We start from the raw sequence: 20,142 nt of genomic DNA, 5'->3' as shown, positions 1-20,142 counted from the left end.
TTGGCACCTTACAACAATATAATGTGAGCCATAGAAATAATTTTAAATTTGTGGTAACCACATTTTTTAAAAAAGTAGACAGAACTGGGTGAGATTAACACATTTTATGTCATCCAATTTATCAAAATATTATTTCAAAATGTAATGAAAATGTAAAACAAAAATTTTTTTAAGTTGTTTTTCAGTGAGATCCACAGAGCCAAACAGAAACACTCCCACATGGGTTGTGAGAGGGATCCACCCACAAGGCCTCTCCTGCAGGAAGCTGTGCTCACCTGGGGCCATTGCTTTGTTGCTTGGCAACAGAGCTATTTTAGTGCCTGAGGCGAGGCCATGGACACATCCTCAGCTTCTGAGTTTAGCTTTCTCTAACTGAGTCATGGCTGGGAGAAGTGAAGAAGGAGAGGGAGAGAGAGAAGGGAGATGGGGAGGGGTGGAGAAGCAGATGGTTGCTTCTCTTGCTGCCCTGACCAGAAATCAAACCTAGAACATCTACATGGTAAGCAACAGTCTACCACTGTGCTGACAGGGCAGGGCCAAATATTTATGTCACATATTGCCTCTTGTTAAACTCTGTTGGTTCTGGAATCTTGGCAAAAGACCTACCTCTGGCCTGACCAGGCAGTGGTGCAGTGGATAGAGCGTCGGACTGGGATGCGGAGGACCCAAGTTCGAGACCCCGAGGTCGCCAGCTTGACCATGGGCTCATTTGGTTTGAGCAAAGCTCACCAGCTTGGACCCAAGGTCGCTGGCTTGAGCAAGGGGTTACTCCATCTTCTGAAGGCCCGTGGTCAAGCACATACGAGAAAGCAATCAATGAACAACTAAGGTGTCTCAACGAAAAACTAATGATTGATGCTTCTCATCTCTCTCCGTTCCTGACTGTCCCTATCTATCCTTCTCTCTGACTCTCTGTCTCTGTTTTTAAAAAAAAAAAGACCTCCCTCTGTCTGGGTCTCTTATTCTTTTTTGTGTATGTGTGACAAAGACAGAGAGAAGTTCAGATAGAAATAGAACAGAAGGAGAGAAATAAGAAACATCAATTCTTTTTTTTTTTTTTTTTCATTTTTCTGAAGCTGGAAACAGGGAGAGACAGTCAGACAGACTCCCGCATGCGCCCGACCAGGATCCACCCGGCACGCCCACCAGGGGCAAAGCTCTGCCCACCAGGGGGCAATGCTCTGCCCATCCTGGGTGTCGCCATGTTGCGACCAGAGCCGCTCTAGCGCCTGGGGCAGAGGCCACAGAGCCATCCCCAGCGCCCGGGCCATCTTTGCTCCAATGGAGCCTCGGCTGCGGGAGGGGAAGAGAGAGACAGAGAGGAAAGCGCGGCGGAGGGGTGGAGAAGCAAATGGGCGCTTCTCCTATGTGCCCTGGCCGGGAATCGAACCCGGGTCCTCCGCACGCTAGGCCGATGCTCTACCGCTGAGCCAACCGGCCAGGGCAAGAAACATCAATTCTTTATTGCAGCACCTTAATGTCTCATTATTGCTTCCTGATATATCCCTTGACTTGGGGACTATAGCAGACGAGTGAACCCTGTGCAAACCCATGACCTTGGAATCAAGCTGGTGAGCCTTGCTCAAACCAGATGAACCCGCTGCCAAGCTGGCGACCTCAGGATTTCAAATCTGGGTCCTCTGGGTCCCAGTCCAACACCCTATCTACTGCGCCAGCGACTGGTGAGGTTGGGTCTGGTATTAAAAAAGTAGGGGAAAAGCAGCAATGAGGAAACCACATCGTGGCTTTTAAAAATGTGTTTCAGCCTGACCAGGCGGTGGCGCAGTGGATAGAATGTCAGGCTGGGATGTGGAGGACCCAGGTTTGAGACCCTGAGGTCGCCAGCTTGAGAGCCGGCTCATCTAGTTTGAGGAAGGCTCACCAGCTTGAGCCCAAGGTCGCTGACTCGAGCAAGGGGTCAATCGGTCTGCTGTAGCCCCAAGGTCAAGGCACATATGAGCAATCAATCAATGAACAACCAAGGAGCTACAACAAAGAATCGATGTTTCTTATCTCTCTCCCTTCCTTTCTGTCCCTCTCTCTGACTCTCTCTGTCTCTGCCAGCAAAAAAGAAAAAAAATTGTGTTTCAAAGTGGCACTAATCCTTCACCAATCTCCATTGGCCCATGGAAATTCTGTTGAGAAGTGTGATGTTAGTGTGATGAGATTGTTCTGGGCTCAGGGTTCCAAAATCCTGAAAACATGAGCTGCATCTTTTTTTGTCCATGGCGGAAGTCACAGTACTTAATAGAGAACTTAGTCTGAGAAATTATTTCTTCCAAGTATTTCTTTGCAGATGGGCATCCTGAAGTTCAGATTCATTTCTTAAACACTGTGTTCAACCCCTGTGTAATATACCGTTTCCTGTGTTTGGAATCCCTCCTGATTAAGTAACTTTTTCTGTGTTCAGTCTTTTTATTTTTTGGTAATAAGTAAAGTCATGAAGGAGATTTCCACATAGGTCACAGAGACTGTCACCTCCAAGTACACTGGAAGTGTAAACTGGGCATCAGTGGGAGAATCATGGAGTATCATGGCTTGGTTGACTTAGAAAGAAAGAGCTGATGTATTGAAGGTATTTACATGGCAGATTGCTTACCTAGAAGGTGCCCAGTCTGAGTGACATGTAGAAGTTGTTTCTGGGCTGGTTTCACTAGAGTTCTGAAGAAAAGGGACAGTGTAGAAACAGAATCTAAAGAAATCATTGGTGGAAACAAATGACATTGTACACATATGATTAATAACAGGTGTGGCAGGAGGGTGCTACTTTTCCTGAGACCAGGTGGGGATCCCTGTAGTCTGTTGGGGCTTCTCTGACTGAACTCTCTTTCTCCAGCAGAATCAAAGCCAGAAATGGACCCTCGCTTTTTCCATCTTCCGGCCTTCTCCCGGGAGCCACTGCCCGGCCAGCAGGTGCTTCCCATGTGCTCGGACACGTGTGACTTTCATCTGGGGGATTTGAGCCTGTGGCATCAGGAGCAGACGTCTTTTTCTCAAAGTTGCTGGAGAGAAAACACAGAAGGTGCAGGCAGAGATGACGGCTTAAGACTTTTGCTTGTGCAGACGGAGGAGGGGGAAACCTCGGACGCATTCCACAGCCCACCCCGAGGACCTGCCAGTAAAGGTCATGCCGTGCTAGAAATAGAGCCCAGCTCAGCCCAAGGGGTAACCTTTGTGCAGACAGACAAGGGGGGGAAGGAATTAGAAACCCTGAGATCCAAAGCTGTGAGGTGTAGTGACCATGAACCAGACTGCAGCCTGGAATCTAACATTATGGGAGACAGGGTGACCCTCTCAGGGGAGAATCCCTCTGTTTGCAGGCAGTGTGGGCGGGGCTTCACACTTAAATCACACCTCCTCACACACCCAGGGGCACACTCGTCCACGGAGAATCCTTTCCTGTGTGATGAATGTGGCCAAAGATTTGGTGATACATCAAATGTCACGATACAGCAGCAGACTCACTCGGCAGAGAAGCCCTTCATGTGCCCGCAGTGTGGACGAGGGTATGTGTATAAGTCAGCCCTTAGGACACACCAGAGAACGCACTCAAGGGAGAAGTCCTGTGTGTGCCCAGAGTGTGGTCGAGGATTTCCTACTAAGTACAAACTCCAGAGACACCAGGTGACTCACTCAGGGGAAAAGCCCTACATGTGCCTGGAGTGTGGTCAACAATTTTGTGATAACGGAAACCTCAGGAGACACCAGAAAAATCACTCGGGAGAGAAGCCCTTTGTGTGCCAGGAGTGTGGAAAAGGATTTGTTTATAGGTCAGCCCTTAGAACACACCAGAGGACTCACTTGGGGGAGAAGCCCTTCGTGTGCCCAGAGTGTGGACGAGGATTTCTTACTAAGTCAAAACTCAAGAGACACCAGATGACTCACTCGCAGGAGAAGCCCTTCATGTGCATGGAGTGTGGACAAAAATTTCATGAAAAGGGAAACCTCAGGAGACACCAGAGAACTCACTCAGGGGACAAGCCCTTCGTTTGCCCCAAGTGTGGAAAAAAATATGTTTTTAGGTCAGCCCTTAGGACACACCAGAGGACTCACACGGGGGAGAAGCCCTTCTTGTGCCCAGAGTGTGGACGAGGATTTTGTGATCAAAGCACACCAGAGGACTCACTCAAGGGAGACACCGTATATGTGCCTGGAATGTGGACGAGGATTTCGTCATAATGAGATACCTCAGGTCACACCAGATGACTCACTCAGGGGAGAAGCCCTTCATGTGCCCGGAGTGTGGACGAGGATTTCGTTATAATTCACTCCTTAGGACACACCAGTTGACTCACTCAGGGGAGAAGCCCTTCGTGTGTTTGGAGTGTGGAAAAGGATTTGCTAATAGGGCAACTCTTAGGATACACCAGAGGAGTCACTCAGGGGAGAAGCCCTTTTTGTGCCCGGAATGTGGACGAGGATTTCTTTTTAAGTCACAACTCAGGGAGCACCAGATGACTCACTCAGGGGAGAAGCCTTTTGTGTGCCCAGAGTGTGGACGAAGATTTCTTACTAAGTCAAAACTCAAGAGACACCAGATGATCCACTAAGGGGAGAAGCCCTTTGTGTGCCTTGAGTGTGGACAACAATTTCTTGGTAATGGAAACTTCAGGAGACACCAAAGATTTCACTCAGGGTAGAAGCCTTTCATGTGCCCAGAGTGTGGATGAGAATTTTGTGTTAAAGGAAACCTCAGAAGACACCAGAGAACTCACTTGGGGGAGAAGCCCTTCATGTGCCAGAGTGTGGAAAAGGATATGTTTTTAGGTCAGCCCTTAGGACACACCAGAGGACTCACACAAGGGAGACACAGTATATGTGCCTGGAATGTGGATGAGGATTTGGTCATATGAGATACCACAGGTCACACTAGATGACTCACTCTGGGGAGAAGCCCTTTGTGTGCCCAGAGTGTGGATGAGAATTTTGTGATAATGCACACCTCAGGACTCACCAGAGAACTCACTCGAGGGAGAATCTCTTCATATACCCAGAGTGTAGATGAGGATTTTTTTATAAGTCAGCCCTCAGGAGACACCAGATGACTCACTCTGGGGAGAAGCCCTTCGTGTGCCTGGAGTGTGGTCAAGAATTTTGTTATCTGAAAGACCTCAGGACACATCTCCGGACTCACTTGAGGGAGAACATTATCTGTACCCAGAGTGTGGATAAGGAGGGTTTAGTTTGAAGTTATACTTGAAGAAACACTGCTGGGCCTACTCAAGGTAGAACCCCTAGGTATGCCCCAAGAGTGAACCTTCGTATGTCCTGAGTGTGTACGAGGACTTGGTTGTAAGGGAAATTTCATGAGACACTGGAAGACTTACTCAGAGAAGAAGTCCTTCATGTGTGGTGAGTTTGGCTGAAGGTATAGCGGAAGTCATTCCTCTGGACTCACCAGAGGAAACACTCAGGGGAGAAGCATGTTTGCAGGGAATGTGGACAGAACTTTATACATAGTTCAGATCTCATTCAGCACCATTCTACTCATTCTGGGGAGAAGCTGTACATGTGCCCAGAGTGTAGATGAGGATTTGATGATGAGTTATCTCTCAGGAGACAGTGGGGGACTCACTCGTGGGAGAAGTACTAGGTGTGCCCAGTGTACGGGTGAGGATTTGGTTATTAATCATCCCTAGGAGACACCAGAGGACATGCTTGGGAGAGAATCCTTATAAGTGGTACTGTGGATGAGGCTTTACCTGGAAAGCAAAACTTTCTAATCACCAGAGGACACATTCAAGGACAAGTGTGATATTTTCATGGAGTGTGGGTGAAGCTTTAGGTACAAGTCTGATGTCATCAGACACCTGAGGACACATAAGGGGGGAAACCTTGCATATGCACGGATCACAGTCAGAACTTAGAAATGAGTGAGACCTCATCTTACACCAGAAAGACACCCAACTGTCCCTCTGTGTGTGTGTCAAGTACATGAACCTGCAGAGTTGTGTCGGATGTCATCAAGCACCAAGGACTCATTCACCAGAGGAGTCGCATGCATGCAGCATGCAGGTAGCTCTAGCCTTATGTCAGCCTCCATTGCTCAAAGAGGATGCACTTAAGTAGGAAGTGTGTGTGCAGGGACTGTGGATGAGGCGTAAGCAATAAGTCAACATTGACCGAACAGCCAGTGGCTAACAAGCATGCACATAATGGCATACTCAGGGAATTGCTATATGTTTGCAGTGATTGTGGACAGCGATCCTGTGATCATGCATCCTTGTTCTTTTTTAATAATTTTTTTAATTCATTTTTTTTTTTAGAGAGGTGAGGGAGAGAGAGAGAGAGAGAGAGAGAGGAGAGACAGAGAGAGAGAAGGGGGGGAGGAGCTGGAAGCATCAACTCCCATATGTGCCTTGACCAGGCAAGCCCAGGGTTTTGAACCAGCAACCTCAGCATTTCCAGGTCAATGCTTTATCCCACTGCGCCACCACAGGTCAGGCCTGCACCCTTGTTCTCATGCCGTGGGGAGGTCCTTCAGTGAGGATGTTCCAGAGCTTTGCCCAGATCACCTTATCAGGACCAAGATCCCCGCAACTGCTGATAACTGCAGCTGACAGATGCAGTGATAAATTCTTTCTATTGTAGAACCTGCTCTCCTCCACAGAGAACGGCCCCTTTACACACGGTGGCTCCTGGCCCATGACTGATTGAGATGGGGAGACAAGATCGCAACACTTGACTCTTTTTGGTTCAGCGGGTCATCCTGGGTCAGGAGTGCCCATGAGATCTCAGCTGTGAACACACTGCAGGTCAGCTCCTTCCTCTGCCCAGTCCAGCCCTCAGTCACCAATAAACCACTCAGTCCTCCACCCATTGTCTCTCCAGGGACTCCACTCTCAGGAGACATCTTAAGTGTATAAGGAGTATAGTCAGAGCTGTGGCCATAAGCCACCCCTCACAAATGCCAGTGTTTACGTTCTATGTGTGTGAGATGAATGGGCACAGAGTAGGGAAAAGCTCACTTCAGGATGCATCATAGAACAGCTGCTTTGTAGGCAACCAGCCATCTCACTTTGAACCCTGTATGACCTGATTGGGAAACATTAGTTAACAGCCCTGAGTGAATGTGTTTTGGATGCAACACCATGACACTCTGTGAGTGAGTGACCTTTGTGCAGACAGAGAAATGCTACTGAATTTGCTTTAGAAAAGTAGCCTAGAGGTTCTAGATTGCCCTTTTTTGGTACTTGTTAATTAACCAAAGAAAAGAATGTACTAACTCATACTAGCCCTTTCTTTATGTCAGCAAAAAGTCTATTATTCATTCATTCTTTCCCCTTATCATTTGATCTTCTCCCCTACCCGTAATTGTGTTGCCTTTGTTCTTGTAAAGAAATTTTGTCCTCTGCTCAATAAAAGCTGTGACAAAGAGGGCTCCAGAGGTCTTCATTACCTGTCTCCGCAGGCTTCTCCCTCTTCCCCTTGCAATCAGTTTGTGTCTTGAGTAGGTTTCACTCCTGCGATGCCGGTAGTTCTGATTGAGCTGCATTACTATAGTACATTAGGATACACTTTAGGTGACCTGGGAGGGACTCTGTGAGAAGTTTCAGCAATCAGTTCAACCTCATAGTGCACCAGGGGACACTCAGGGAGAAAACAGATGTGTGCAGGGTTTTTGGGTCGAACTTTATCCTGTTATTTCTTTATTTTCCAAGAGGACATACTTGGTCCCAGGAATCACTACCTCAGTTAAGAGTCACCTTTGAGCCCTGGCCGGTTGGCTCAGCGGTAGAGTGTCGGCCTAGCGTGCAGAGGACCCAGGTTCGATTCCTGGCCAGGGCACACAGGAGAAGTGCCCATTTGCTTCTCCACCCCTCCGCCGCGCTTTCCTCTCTGTCTCTCTCTTCCCCTCCCGCAGCCAAGGCTCCATTGGAGCAAAGATGGCCCGGGCGCTGGGGATGGCTCTGTGGCCTCTGCCTCAGGCGCTAGAGTGGCTCTGGTCGCAACATGGCGACACCCAGGATGGGCAGAGCATCGCCCCCTGGTGGGCAGAGCTTTGCCCCTGGTGGGCGTGCCGGGTGGATCCCGGTCGGGCGCATGCGGGAGTCTGTCTGACTGTCTCTCCCTGTTTCCAGCTTCAGAAAAATGAAAAAAAAAAAAAGTCACCTTTGAGGGGCTTTCAGAAGTCTTGAACCCTTTCCCCTCCTCTGTGTGAGAGTGAGGATGGCACTAGCTACTCAATAGACATGTCTTTATTTTTTCACTTTTTGTAATTGGAACAAAAAAAAATGAAATGTTTCATTTAAGTAACCTAAGAATGACCACTTTTGTCTTTGTTGGGTAAATAACTGTTTTGAGCTTTGCTCCATTGTATGGGGGCAGCGCCCTGTGTGTATAATCTATGGAAGGACGTGGGTGCTTGTCTTCAGGGAAGTTAAGTGCAAACTGAATATCCTTTCTGCTTGGGAGAGGCGATTGTTTCCTATTGTTTGCTGGAGAATGGTTTTCCCCCCCAGCCTGTTTTTGCTGGACAGTGCATAGTGAGAGGGAGTGTTGAAGTGCTCTTGGGAACGCTTCTGAGTTTTGTAGGGGGGCCCAGGATTTCCATAAATGCTGAGAATGAGTTGGGGTCTCAGAAGGTTGAGTGAGAGGGAAGCGGTTTTCCTACCTGTTTACTCTTCTGCATTACAAGACTGAAAAACAGATTGGCCCACCATTATCTGTCTCCACTGTTCCTTTACCTTCTGCCGGAATCCAATGTGAACCTGCATCTGCATGGCCATGTCCGGGGCCACCAGCTCTACAATTTTCATACACAGTTCATCCTCATGTTTTCTTGTCCTTCTGTTCCAGTAAACTCTTTCATAAGCTCAGTCTGTGCCCCTTAGTCACACATGCATCTGGAAAAGAGTTCACATTCACAGCCCAGGTTTCTTGCATGAATCAAATTCTTGAGAAACAAATAAATCGCAAATAAATCTAGTGGATATGTTGGGGAATCTGACCTTTTGCATAGAAAGGATGATTGAGGTTTCAGAGGGGAGGAACTTCCCAGGTCGCCAAGGTCTGAATTGATGCTTCTTCTTTGTTGTGAGTCGGGGGCGCAAAGGAAAATTAGCAGATGAAATGTCAGTGAACTAGGAAAGGACCACCGCTCGCTCAGGCAAATGGCACTGAGTTCGTGCTGTGTCCTATTTTTATTCACAAGATTTCAAAAAGCTTATTCACTTAGAAATTGGCATAGCATCAAGCATAACCTTTACTTAAAAATACAAGGAATACATCTGCACAATAGCTTAATAACAACACAATGTCAAAAGGCATTAACTGTTATTGCTTCTATGGTTTTCGCAACATTCCTTTCTTTTTATCTCAAGGAACAGCCTTGAAGGGAACAGTAAAATATTATGAGAATGTTTTACTGAGAAGAGAGTCCAGCAACCGCCTTCGGTCACATATACTTGTTCCAGAGACTCGCCTTGACAACAAAACAATTCTCTTGGCAAAGCATTCTTTTCTTGTTGGCTGTGTTCCCATTCGAGGTCATGCGATGGATTATTCCACTTCACTTCTCCTAAATCATTACTCCCATTAGTGCTATGAAGACTTTATCTCTGGGATTTTCTTCCTTTCAGTCTCTACTTAGGTGTCTGCTGAATATTTTTCATCCCCATTAAGACATCACTGTTCTTCACGGTCTGTTCAAGTCTTGTGCCGGGGTCCAGCCCCGGGGGGGATCCAGGGGTCCCACAGGAAGAGACGGCGTTGGCAAAATTGAGTGAGAGAGCCGAATTCTTTTCTTTCTCTTTATTCTCTAGTTAGCATTTACTGCCAGGCATCTCTGCCAAATGCTAGTATAGCTTCCTTTTTAAAAACACACACTAAGTTACAATTACATGGTATTAATCATTGCTTTTGTTTCACTATGTTTACATATTTCCAGATAACAGTTAATTTATATCTATAAACTACAAATCAGGTGGCAAATCACTCAAAGTACAACTATAAAATAACTTGAATAGCGATAACAACATCGGTAAAAGCTTTTAAAGGATTAGTACTAACTAATAACTCAACTTTACTGTTGTTGTGAGTCAAGGGGCAGAGAGAGATTAGCAGACGAAATCATTAAGGACTAGCAAAGGACCACTGCTTGCTCAGGCAAATGGCCTTGAGTTCATGCAGTGTCCTAACTTTTCTCACAAGATAACAAAAGGCTTGCCCATTAAGAAATTGACATAACATTAAGAGTAGCTTTTACTTAAAGATATATAGAGTGCACTCGCAAGATAGCTTAGTAGCAACATAATTTCAGAAGACATTAATTGCTATTGCTTCTATGGATCCCCCCACATTCCTCTCATTATCTGAAAAAAAAATCTTGAGAAGTACATAAATCTCATGAGAATGTCTCACTGAGAAAGCCCAGCAACTGCCTTCAGTCATAAAACAAGTCTCTTAGCAAAACATTCTTTTCTTGCTGACTGCGTTCCCATCCCAGGCCACGCAATGGGCCATTCCATTACTCCTTTCCTAAGATTCTATTGTCTAGTCAAATTTTATTTATTTACTATATTCACACACTAGTTAAGTTCTAACTATATTCTTCTCAGAGTGTTCCACCATCTGCAGGTCAGGTAAGCAAGAAGAAAGGAAAATTTCTCTATCACATGAAAAGGCTAGGGAGGAAAAATGATGAATTAAGTGAAGGCTGAAAGGTGCTCTGTGCACAGCCACTGCCTCCTACCCATTTACAAGCCACAATCTATTCTTTCTAACATGATTAATAAGAAGAAATTCTCCTACAAACTTAACCCTTTACAAGGGATATCATGGCCAGCCTCTTATGTTTATGAGCCCAGTTCAAGGGGCTTACAGGCTTTTCTGTGGAACTCACACCCTCTGTCTCATTTCCAAAGAAATTACTACGAATCTACAGGGAAAGCACGGTACTATTATCCCTGTGCCATAAATAATAGCACACAACCAGAAAAGGGGGGATATAAGGCCAGATTAATTCAAAAAGTCAAAGGGGTAAGTATCCTTGTGTCTCTCCTTTGGGTGACTTTGTCAACCCGCAGCCATTGGTCTTCTCTGCTGTGACTTTGTCAATCAGCAGTTTTTGATTTTCTTCTGCTGTGACCTTGTCAGCCAGCAGTTGTGGGTCTTCTCCTGCTGTGACCTCGTCAGCCAGCAGTCGTTGATCGGCTCCCGACATCTCCCCCTTTTTTATTATTTAAATAAAGCTTTTGTATTTTCACTGCTGTTTCCCTGAGATTGCTGTTTAAGAGTCGGAAGATGACTGGAAGGGCAAGAAGAGTGATAATTGCCACAGCTATTATTATGCCTATATCAGTAGCCAGAGAGGTCAGGCCATGCATAGAAAACATACTTTTAATGTTTTCAACAAATTGATCAGCTACTTCTGAGGCAGAGACTAAAGAGCCTGAATGTCCTGAGTTTTGTATCTGCTGATGTAATTCCTTCAAATCTAAACTAATATCACTATTATTCCATACACCTAACAAATGATTCTGTATATTATTCCATGCTATGATAGACTGATTGTATTCTAAAGGAGTCACACATATCCACCTGAATCCTGCATGGCATCTAAGAGTCATCCTAGCCTTCATAGCTAACAGCTCATTACCTATGTGAATAAAAGCCTCCTCTAAAGCATTCACTTTCATTTCTAACTTTCTATCTATGGTCTCCTGTAATGCTAATGCAAGAGATATATTGCAAGATAAACTATCTACATGATTTGCAGTGTGAACTGATTGAGCTAAAGCAGTGGTGGAAGCAGCTACAGATCCTATAATAGCAATAAGAGCAGTAATTCTCAAAATCAATTCGGCGACAAATCGTTTTCCTAGATGGCGAGCAAGCGCTTCAGAAGCAGCCTGTAGTGCAGGGATCCCCAAACTACAGCCCGCGGGCCACATGCTGCCCCCTTAGGCTATTTATCCAGTCCCCGCCGCACTTCCGGAAGGGGCACCTCTTTCATTGGTGGTCAGTGAGAGGAGCATAATTCCCATTGAAATACTGGTCAGTTTGTTGATTTAAATTTACTTGTTCTTTATTTTAAATATTGTATTTGTTCCCGTTTTGTTTTTTTACTTTAAAATAAGATATGTACAGTGTGCATAGAAATTTGTTCATAGTTTTTTTTATAGTCCGGCCCTCCAATGGTCTGAGGGACAGTGAACTGGCCCCCTGTGTAAAAAGTTTGGGGACCCTGCTGTAGTGCATGCAACCCTGGGTCATCATACCAAGACTGAGACAGACTAACAGGTAACATCACATAAGGTGGCTGCTGCAAAATAAACATGACTTGAGCTTTGGTGTCATAAGATAGACAGTTTGCTAAACATAGAATTATAAGTGCTAACAGAAAGATTACTGTTCATTGTAGCAATCAAGAGTACATAAGGAGCCTGTACACAAGCCTGAACAAAAATATTCTGAACAGGATAAGGGTGAGGCCTAACCAAATATGCTGGTGCAGCAGCTGCTATTAGCTGCCAAAGCTTTGTTTGATACCTGGTGGTTGATTTATCCTGATAAATCAGCTGTGCAGGTATCCATCCAGTAGACTGCCAACGTGTGATGATTTTATCTAAAGGATTATATTTATCTGACCAACTGTAAACGTCTTTCATTTCCTGCACTAATTTTCTATAATCATATTCAAAATAAGGACTAGACCAATCTTGTACAGAGAAATTAACAGCATATGCAGTATAATTCATATAATTGTAATATGCACATTCTTGCCATGGGGGAAAACCAAATCTATTCTCCACAGACCACCAGTAAGGCTCTTGAGTTGCCTTTTTTGGAGGATAAAGTTTACATGGGTGAAATCCCTTAGGAGGCAAGGTAACAGGATTATACTCATGGGTGTCAGGGCCTCCAGGCATTAAAATTGTGAGAGACCATAAGTCTCTTGTAATGTGTCCAGGTTTATTACTTTTAGGAGAGTCAGTCAAAATAGTCTTAAGTGTAGTAGGAAAACACCCAGAAATCTTGCAAGTATTATTAAACGTAAAACATATAGGTACATTATCCATTTTTCCATGAAATGAGAAATTTGAATCAGTTTTATGCATAATAAAAGAACTAGATGATCCTCCCAAAAACTTAGTATGATTATTAAACACAGGTATATCATCTCCTCCCCAAGTAACAGGCTTAACCAATGGTGGATTTGGAATATAAGCCCAATAAGATTTGTCCAATAGCCTCAACATTAAGTACCTGAATTGAAAGTACAGCTAGCATAGCAATAAACATATTAGCAGGGTTACGATGTACGTTTGTCGATGACAAATTAAATCAACCCTCTCAGACAATGCCTTCAACTGGTCCCAGGTTGGTGGGTTGACAGTTCGAGTAGAACGAGTCATTCGTTGACCATGATAGGGAGGTCGTCTAGCTTCCTGTAGTGACAATTGCTGCATCACTCGGGTAACAGGATCATACGAAGAGTTCCTTGATGGCCTTTGCTGGAAAGTCACTGCTGAGGCGGGTGGCACAGGAGTCTCCTCCTGGCTGAGGGGGCAGCAGTGGAAATATACAAGCATACCCTCTCCCCTGAGTTAGAATTACATCTGGACCCTTCCATTGACCTGTCAATAATTCCTTCCACTTTGCCATTGGTTTAGGCTTATCCAGATCCAGATTCCAGTGTCTCAGCATGCGAGTGTGGCCTTGATAGTCTGAATTAAGATTGTTAATAACAAACAAGCATGATTTAAAAGCTGATGTGGGGAACTATATTTGAACTCACCTTCCTGTAGTTTTTGAATCTGCATTTTCAGGGTCTGATGAGTCCTTTCTACTATACCTTGTCCCTGTGGATAGTAAGGGATGCCAGTAATATGTGAAATGTTAAAGGTGTTACAAAACTGCTTGGGTCCAGCCCCGGTGGGGGGATCTAGGGGTCCCACAGGAAGAGACGGCATCGGCACGAATCAAGTGAGAGAGCCGAATTCTTTTCTTTCTCTTTATTCTCCAGTTAGCATTTACTGCCAGGCATCTCCGCCAAATGCTGGTCTAGCTTTCTTTTTATGCACACACACTAAGTTACAATCACATGGTATTTTGTTTCACTATGGTTACGTATTTCCAGATAACAGTTAATTCATATCTATAAGCTATAAATCAGGTGGTACAAACTTCTAAAAGATTAGTACTAATTAATAACTCTACTTTACTGTTGTTGTGAGTCAAGGGCTCAGAGAGAGAGATTAACAGACGAAATCATCAAGGACTAGCAAAGGACCACCGCTTGCTCAGGCAAATGGCCTTGAGTTCATGCAGTGTCCTAATTTTTTCACAAGACTACAAAAGGCTTGCTATTTAAGAAACTAACATAGCATTAAGAGTAACTTTTACTTAAAAATACATAGAGTGCACCTGCAAGATAGCTAGTAGCAACATAATATCAGAAGGCATTAATTGCTATTGCTGCTATGAATTCCACTACATTCCTTTCCTTATTCTTGGAAAATACAAAAATCTTATAAGAATGTTTTACTGAGAAAAACCCAGCAACTGCCTTCAGTGACAAAACAAGTCTTTTAACAAAACATTCTTTACTAGCCAGCTGCACTCCTATCCAAGGCCACGCAACAGGCCACTCCACTACACCTTACCTAAGATTCTAATGTCTAGTTAAACTTTATTTACTTACTATATCCATATACTAGTTAAGTTCTAACTTTATTCTTTCTAATATGATTAATAAGAAGAAATTCTCCTACAAACTTAACCCTTTATGAGGGATATCATCGCCAGCCTCTTATATTTATGAGCCCAGTTCAAGGGGCTTACAGGCTTTTCTGTGGAACTTACACCTTCTGTCTTATTTCCAAAGAAGTTACTACAAATCTACAGGGAAAGCACGGTACTATTATCCCTGTGCCACAAATAATAGCACACACCCAGAAAAAGGGGGGATATAAGGCCAGATTAATTCAAAAAGTCAAAGGGGGCTTGACCAGGCAGTGGCGCAGTGGATAGAGCGTCGAACTGGGATGCGGAAGACCCAGGTTCGAGACCCCGAGGTCACCAGCTTGAGCGCGGGCTCATCTGGTTTGAGCAAAAGCCCACCAGCTTGAAACCAAGGTCGCTGGCTCCAGCAAGGGGTTACTTGGTCTGCTGAAGGCCCACGGTCAAGGCACATGAGAAAGCAATCAATGAACAACTAAGGTGTTGCAACGTGCAATGAAAAACTAATGATTGATGCTTCTCATCTCTCTCCATTCCTGCCTGTCCCTGTCTATCCCTCTCTCTGACTCACTCTCTGTCTCTGTTAAAAAAAAAAAAAAAAGTCAAAGGGGGAAGTATCATGCCTTTCTTTTGTGGTGACTTTGTCACCCCGCAGCCATTGGTCTTCTCTGCTGTGACTTTGTCAATCAGCAGTTTTTGATCTTCTTCTGCTGTGACCTTGTCAGCCAGCAGTTGTGGGTCTTCTCCTGCTGTGACCTTGTCAGCCAGCAGTTGTGGGTCTTCTCCTACTGTGACCTTGTCAACCAGCATTCATTGATCGGCTCCCGACACAAAACCTTTTAAAGGCAGCTGATGTATATGCTGGAGCATTATCAGTTTTAATAGCCTTTGGCACTCCTAGAATAGCAAAGCAGTGAAAAAGATGTTGTACTACATCCTTAAAGGCCTCTCCAGTTCGTGCAGTACAAGCAACAACATTTGAAAAGGTGTCAACACAAACATGTACATAGCAAAGATTGCCAAAAGATGGAATATGACAGACATCCATCTGCCAAAGGTCATTGGGTTGGAGTCCTCGTGGGTTAACTCCAAAACTACGATTAGAAAAGTGAGTAGGGCAAGTGTTACAGCTACGCACGATAGCTCGAGCAGCTTCACGAAATAGTTGAAACTGCCATTTGTAAGGTATTTTTCCCCACTGAGAAGGAAGGAATGGGCCAGAGCCACAAAGTGTGGAATAGCAAAAGGCTTTATTGAGTGCAGAGCGTGCATCCTGCCCGGCAAGGTTAACTGGCCCCGAGGAAAAAAAGATGGAAGAAAAGATGGAGGTCAGGGAAGTTGCATGGATTAAACCCCGTGGGAGATATTTAAAGGGTCCCTCTAGGGAAGTGGAGCTACTATGACGTGGTGAAATTTCACTGGCTGGCAGACGATCACTCTCCTCCAAACGGTTCCTGGGAAGCTTCCTCTGGCAGGCTTGATTGTGGGCGGTCCTAGCCAAAGTGGGCGGTTCTGAGTTCCCCACATGACCATCCCCCATTATCCACCGACCTTACGCCATCGGAGTGCGGATGCATTCTGGTGATGTAAAGCATGGGAAAGTTTAGCTTCTTCTACTGCTGTAAACACTGCTTTCTGCTGTGTAAGAAAATCAGCAAGACAATTTCCTTCGTGTAGTGGTCCTGGAATAGAAGTGTGAGAGCGAATGTGGCCGATAAAGAAAGGGAGAGTTCTGCAATGAATCTGCTTTTGTAGGCTGTTTAAAAGTGAAAAAAATAGTGGTTAGATGATGTGGCAAAGAAGCAGTTTCAATGTGAGGAAACATTTTAACTATATACTGTGAATCAGTGAACAAATTAAAGGGAACATGTTCCAATTTTTGAAATGCTGTTATAACAGCAATAATTTCTGTTTTTTGCGCTGATTTCTCCTGAGTTTTAGTGATAATATGCTCATCCCCTATAATTGTTACAGCTTTACCATTAGATGAGCCATCAGTAAAAACCAGTGCGGCTGGTGGCGGCAGCGGATTTCTAGAAGTCTTAGTGGGAAAAATGACTGATTGTCTTTTTAGAAATTGCAGCAGTGGGTGAGCAGGAAGATGAAATAAAACCTGCCCTGTAAAATTACTAAAAGCAATTTGCCATTCTGAATTTAGCTGTAATAATGCTTGAAATTGATCCTTATTATAAGGAACAATGACTTCCATCATTTCTTTACCAAACAACTCTCTGCTGCAGTTTCTTCCTTTAATTATAAGAGTAGCCACCAAATCAGTATAGGGCATAATAACTTTCTTGTGAGAGACAGGTAAGTGAAGCCACTCTAGAGGGCCATTCTGCCACAAACATCCGGTAGGAGTGTGTTCAGTGGCTAAAATCACAAGCTGCCATGGTTCCTCTATAATAACTCTGACTAAATGTTGATTATTAATTACTTCTATTTTTCTAAGAGCTTTTGCCACTTCTTCTGTGAGCTCTCGAGGAGAAGTTGGATCAGCATCTCCTCTCAAAATATCAAACAATGGCTTAAGCTCTGCTGTAGTTAATTTCAAATAGGGTCTAATCCAATTAATGTCTCCCAATAATTTTTGATAGTCATTTAGAGTTTTTAAATGATCTTTTCTTTCACTCTTGCTCAGATTTTTGTTGGGGGTTTAAGAGTTCTTATTTGCCTATATAAATCTTTTCCATATATTTGGAGCTATTTGGAAAAAGACAAAACATCGTTATTAGCTGGATCAAACAAAAGAGAGTAAAAGTTTGCAGGAGAAACAGGTTCAGCATTTCCTGTAGGACTCCAGCGTCTCTCAGCTGTTGAATAATCCTGTATATCAGCATTCAAAAGAAATTTTTTAAAGTAAGAAGCATGATAAAGAAGATTTGCAGGAGTTTCAGTATACGAGTTTCCTATATTCATAAAAACATTTCTACTCCATTGATTAACAGGTAATTTAAAGAATACATTAAAGCTGGAAAATTTTAGTGTGACTTTTTTTTTTTTTTTATTCATTTTAGAGAGGAGAGAGAGAGGGATAGAGAGAGACAGAGAGAGAGAGAGGGAGAGGAGAGAGAGACAGGGGGAGGAGCTGAAAGCATCAACTCCCATATGTGCCTTGACCAGGCAAGCCCAGGGTTTTGAACCAGCGACCTCAGCATTTCCAGGTCGATGCTTTATCCACTGCGCCACCACAGGTCAAAATAAGTACCATTTATTTTTTTTTTTTATTTTTTATTTTATTCATTTTAGAGAGGAGAGAGAGGGAGAGAGAGAGACAGAGAGAGAGAGAGACAGGGGAGAGGAGCTGGAAGCATCAACTCCCATATGTGCCTTAACCAGGCAAGCCTAGGGTTTCGAACCGGCAACCTCAGCATTTCCAGGTTGATGCTTTATCCACTGCGCCACCACAGGTCAGGCTGTGTGACTTTTATTATTTTTCTATATTAAAAAAACCTAGACCTTTGTTAGGTAAATCTACTCTGCTTCATGCTCTGCAGCGGCAGCAAGCAGCCTGAAGCTTAAAGCAGTTTAGTCAAAATCAACAAGTCTTTAGGATTCATATTTCATACTATTTAAATTTAAATGAGTGCGCTTTACTTGTTTCAATTAAAATTTTAAATTTGTAAGGATGATATTTTTATAATATTAGAGCCGGCATATTCAATTTTTGCAAGCAAGAACTTAAAAAAATCACATTTAGACAACATTAAACAAAGACCAAACACAAACAAGAATCAGACAAAGCAGACAAATCAGAGAGAAACCCGGGATTTTAGAGATTAGAATATGGCCTGCTTGATCTCTACACAGGGCTATTTTGATTGGAACATTAAGGATAGAAACCAAACAGAACTCTCTCTTGAAAAGTTTCAAGAACGGCCATTTATGAGATTCTGTTTAGCAATATCCAAACAGGTGTTCCCTTTGCCTTCTTTTCAGGCATAGAACAGGAAAGAAATAAAATGAGTTGAGAGAAAGAAGAGAACAGAAAAAAACTGTAATTTTTCCAAACTCTTAAGTTTTTCTATTTACTAAAGAAAATCAGATCATAACACAACTTTAAAATTCATCTCAGTCTTCTAATCATTCTTAAATTCTAATAGCTGTTACAACCGACAGCTGAAATCCCTCCATTTCAACCCCACAAGAGGCTTGCTTCTCATATTTTGCCTTCCATAGCAGGTAATTTTCTCCAGATAAACAGGCTTTAGCGACTTGTTTCCAATCATAAGGAGTTATCCAATTATGAGAAACTGTTTCCACCAAGGACGTATAAGGAAAGGTGGGTCCATATTGACTGCAAGCCATTTTTAACTCCTTCAATAATTTATAAGGAAGTGGCTCCCATGAAGGAACCCCCTCATCATCAAATTCACCAGCCACAGCCACAGGAAAACATAATGCCAAATCAGTTTCCCCTTGGTCGCAAGAAGCTTGAATTGCCTTCTGCAATCCTGTTAACCCTGATGATTTTTTCCTTCTTTTTTTTTTTTATTCATTTTTAGAGAGGAGAGAGAGAGGTAGAGAGACACAGAAAGAGAGAGAGAAGGGGGGAGGAGCTGGAAGCATCAACTCCCATATGTGCCTTGACCAGGCAAGCCCAGGGTTTTGAACCAGTGACCTCAGCATTTCCAGGTCGACACTTTATCCACTGCGCCACCACAGGTCAGGCGATGATTTTTTCTTTTCATTAACATCTGGTGATTGTACTGGTAGAGGCAAAGACATATTAATAACCTTATTTTTATCTTTTTTGTCAGTCTTGGGGGGATATAATATGGGCAAGACTGTTTTTGAATCCCAATCCTCATTATCTCTATTATATTTAGCTGCCTCATCTTCTAATTCAGCCTCATCAGATGGCGATAAATGATCTTCACCATCATCCTGATGTTTACTTAATTTTAACGAGGCCATACCATAATCTGTACTATCTTGAGACTGCCTTCTATTTCTAATTAATGGAGTCTCTTCTTTTGGAGGAGCAGTTGTCTTAGAAAATTTATGCATCTCATGTTCTGGATCTAAGACATCTTTAATCAAGCTCCATAAAGCAAATGTATCAACTGGGACCCTTTCTGGTCCATGTAGCTCATAGTAAAGTTTTAAATCTTCTCCGACCTTAGCCCATGTCTCGAGGCTCAGCGTTCCCTCATTTGGAAACCATGGAGAACATTCTTGTACGAAATGCAGAAAACAAGCTACTTGTTGAGGGGAAACATTAACTCCTTTTAGGGAAAGTGTATATTTAATGATATACTTAATGACTTCTATAAAGAGTCTTCTGTCTTTAGACTCAGTATGGCTTAGCTGTGGGTCCCTGTTTCGGGCTCCAAATGCCGGGGTCCAGCCCTGGGGGGGATCCAGGGGTCCCACAGGAAGAGATGGCCTCGGCGAAATCGAGTGAGAGAGCCGAATTCTTTTGTTTCTCTTTATTCTCTAGTTAGCATTTACTGC

At 43.8% G+C, this 20,142-nt stretch overlaps 2 protein-coding genes across 4 annotated transcripts in view; both read left to right on the top strand.

The window, feature by feature from the left end:
- The window catches only part of LOC136308198 (zinc finger protein 585A-like), a 126,949-nt gene that overhangs the window by 72,612 nt on the left and 34,195 nt on the right, over positions 1-20,142 (top strand). The gene's annotated exons all lie outside the window — the stretch shown is intronic.
- LOC136308415 (oocyte zinc finger protein XlCOF6-like) lies at positions 2,854-7,359 on the top strand. The gene is given in 3 exon segments (XM_066235753.1): positions 2,854-3,987; positions 4,082-4,186; positions 4,188-7,359. Coding segments are annotated over 3 exon segments (1,905 nt in total). The 3' UTR covers positions 4,854-7,359.

This window comes from Saccopteryx bilineata, chromosome 6 (genome assembly GCF_036850765.1).
Source record: "Saccopteryx bilineata isolate mSacBil1 chromosome 6, mSacBil1_pri_phased_curated, whole genome shotgun sequence".
NCBI lineage: Eukaryota > Metazoa > Chordata > Mammalia > Chiroptera > Emballonuridae > Saccopteryx > Saccopteryx bilineata.
Note: the sequence above shows the minus strand (reverse complement) of the source record. Positions and strands in the feature narration are given on the sequence as shown.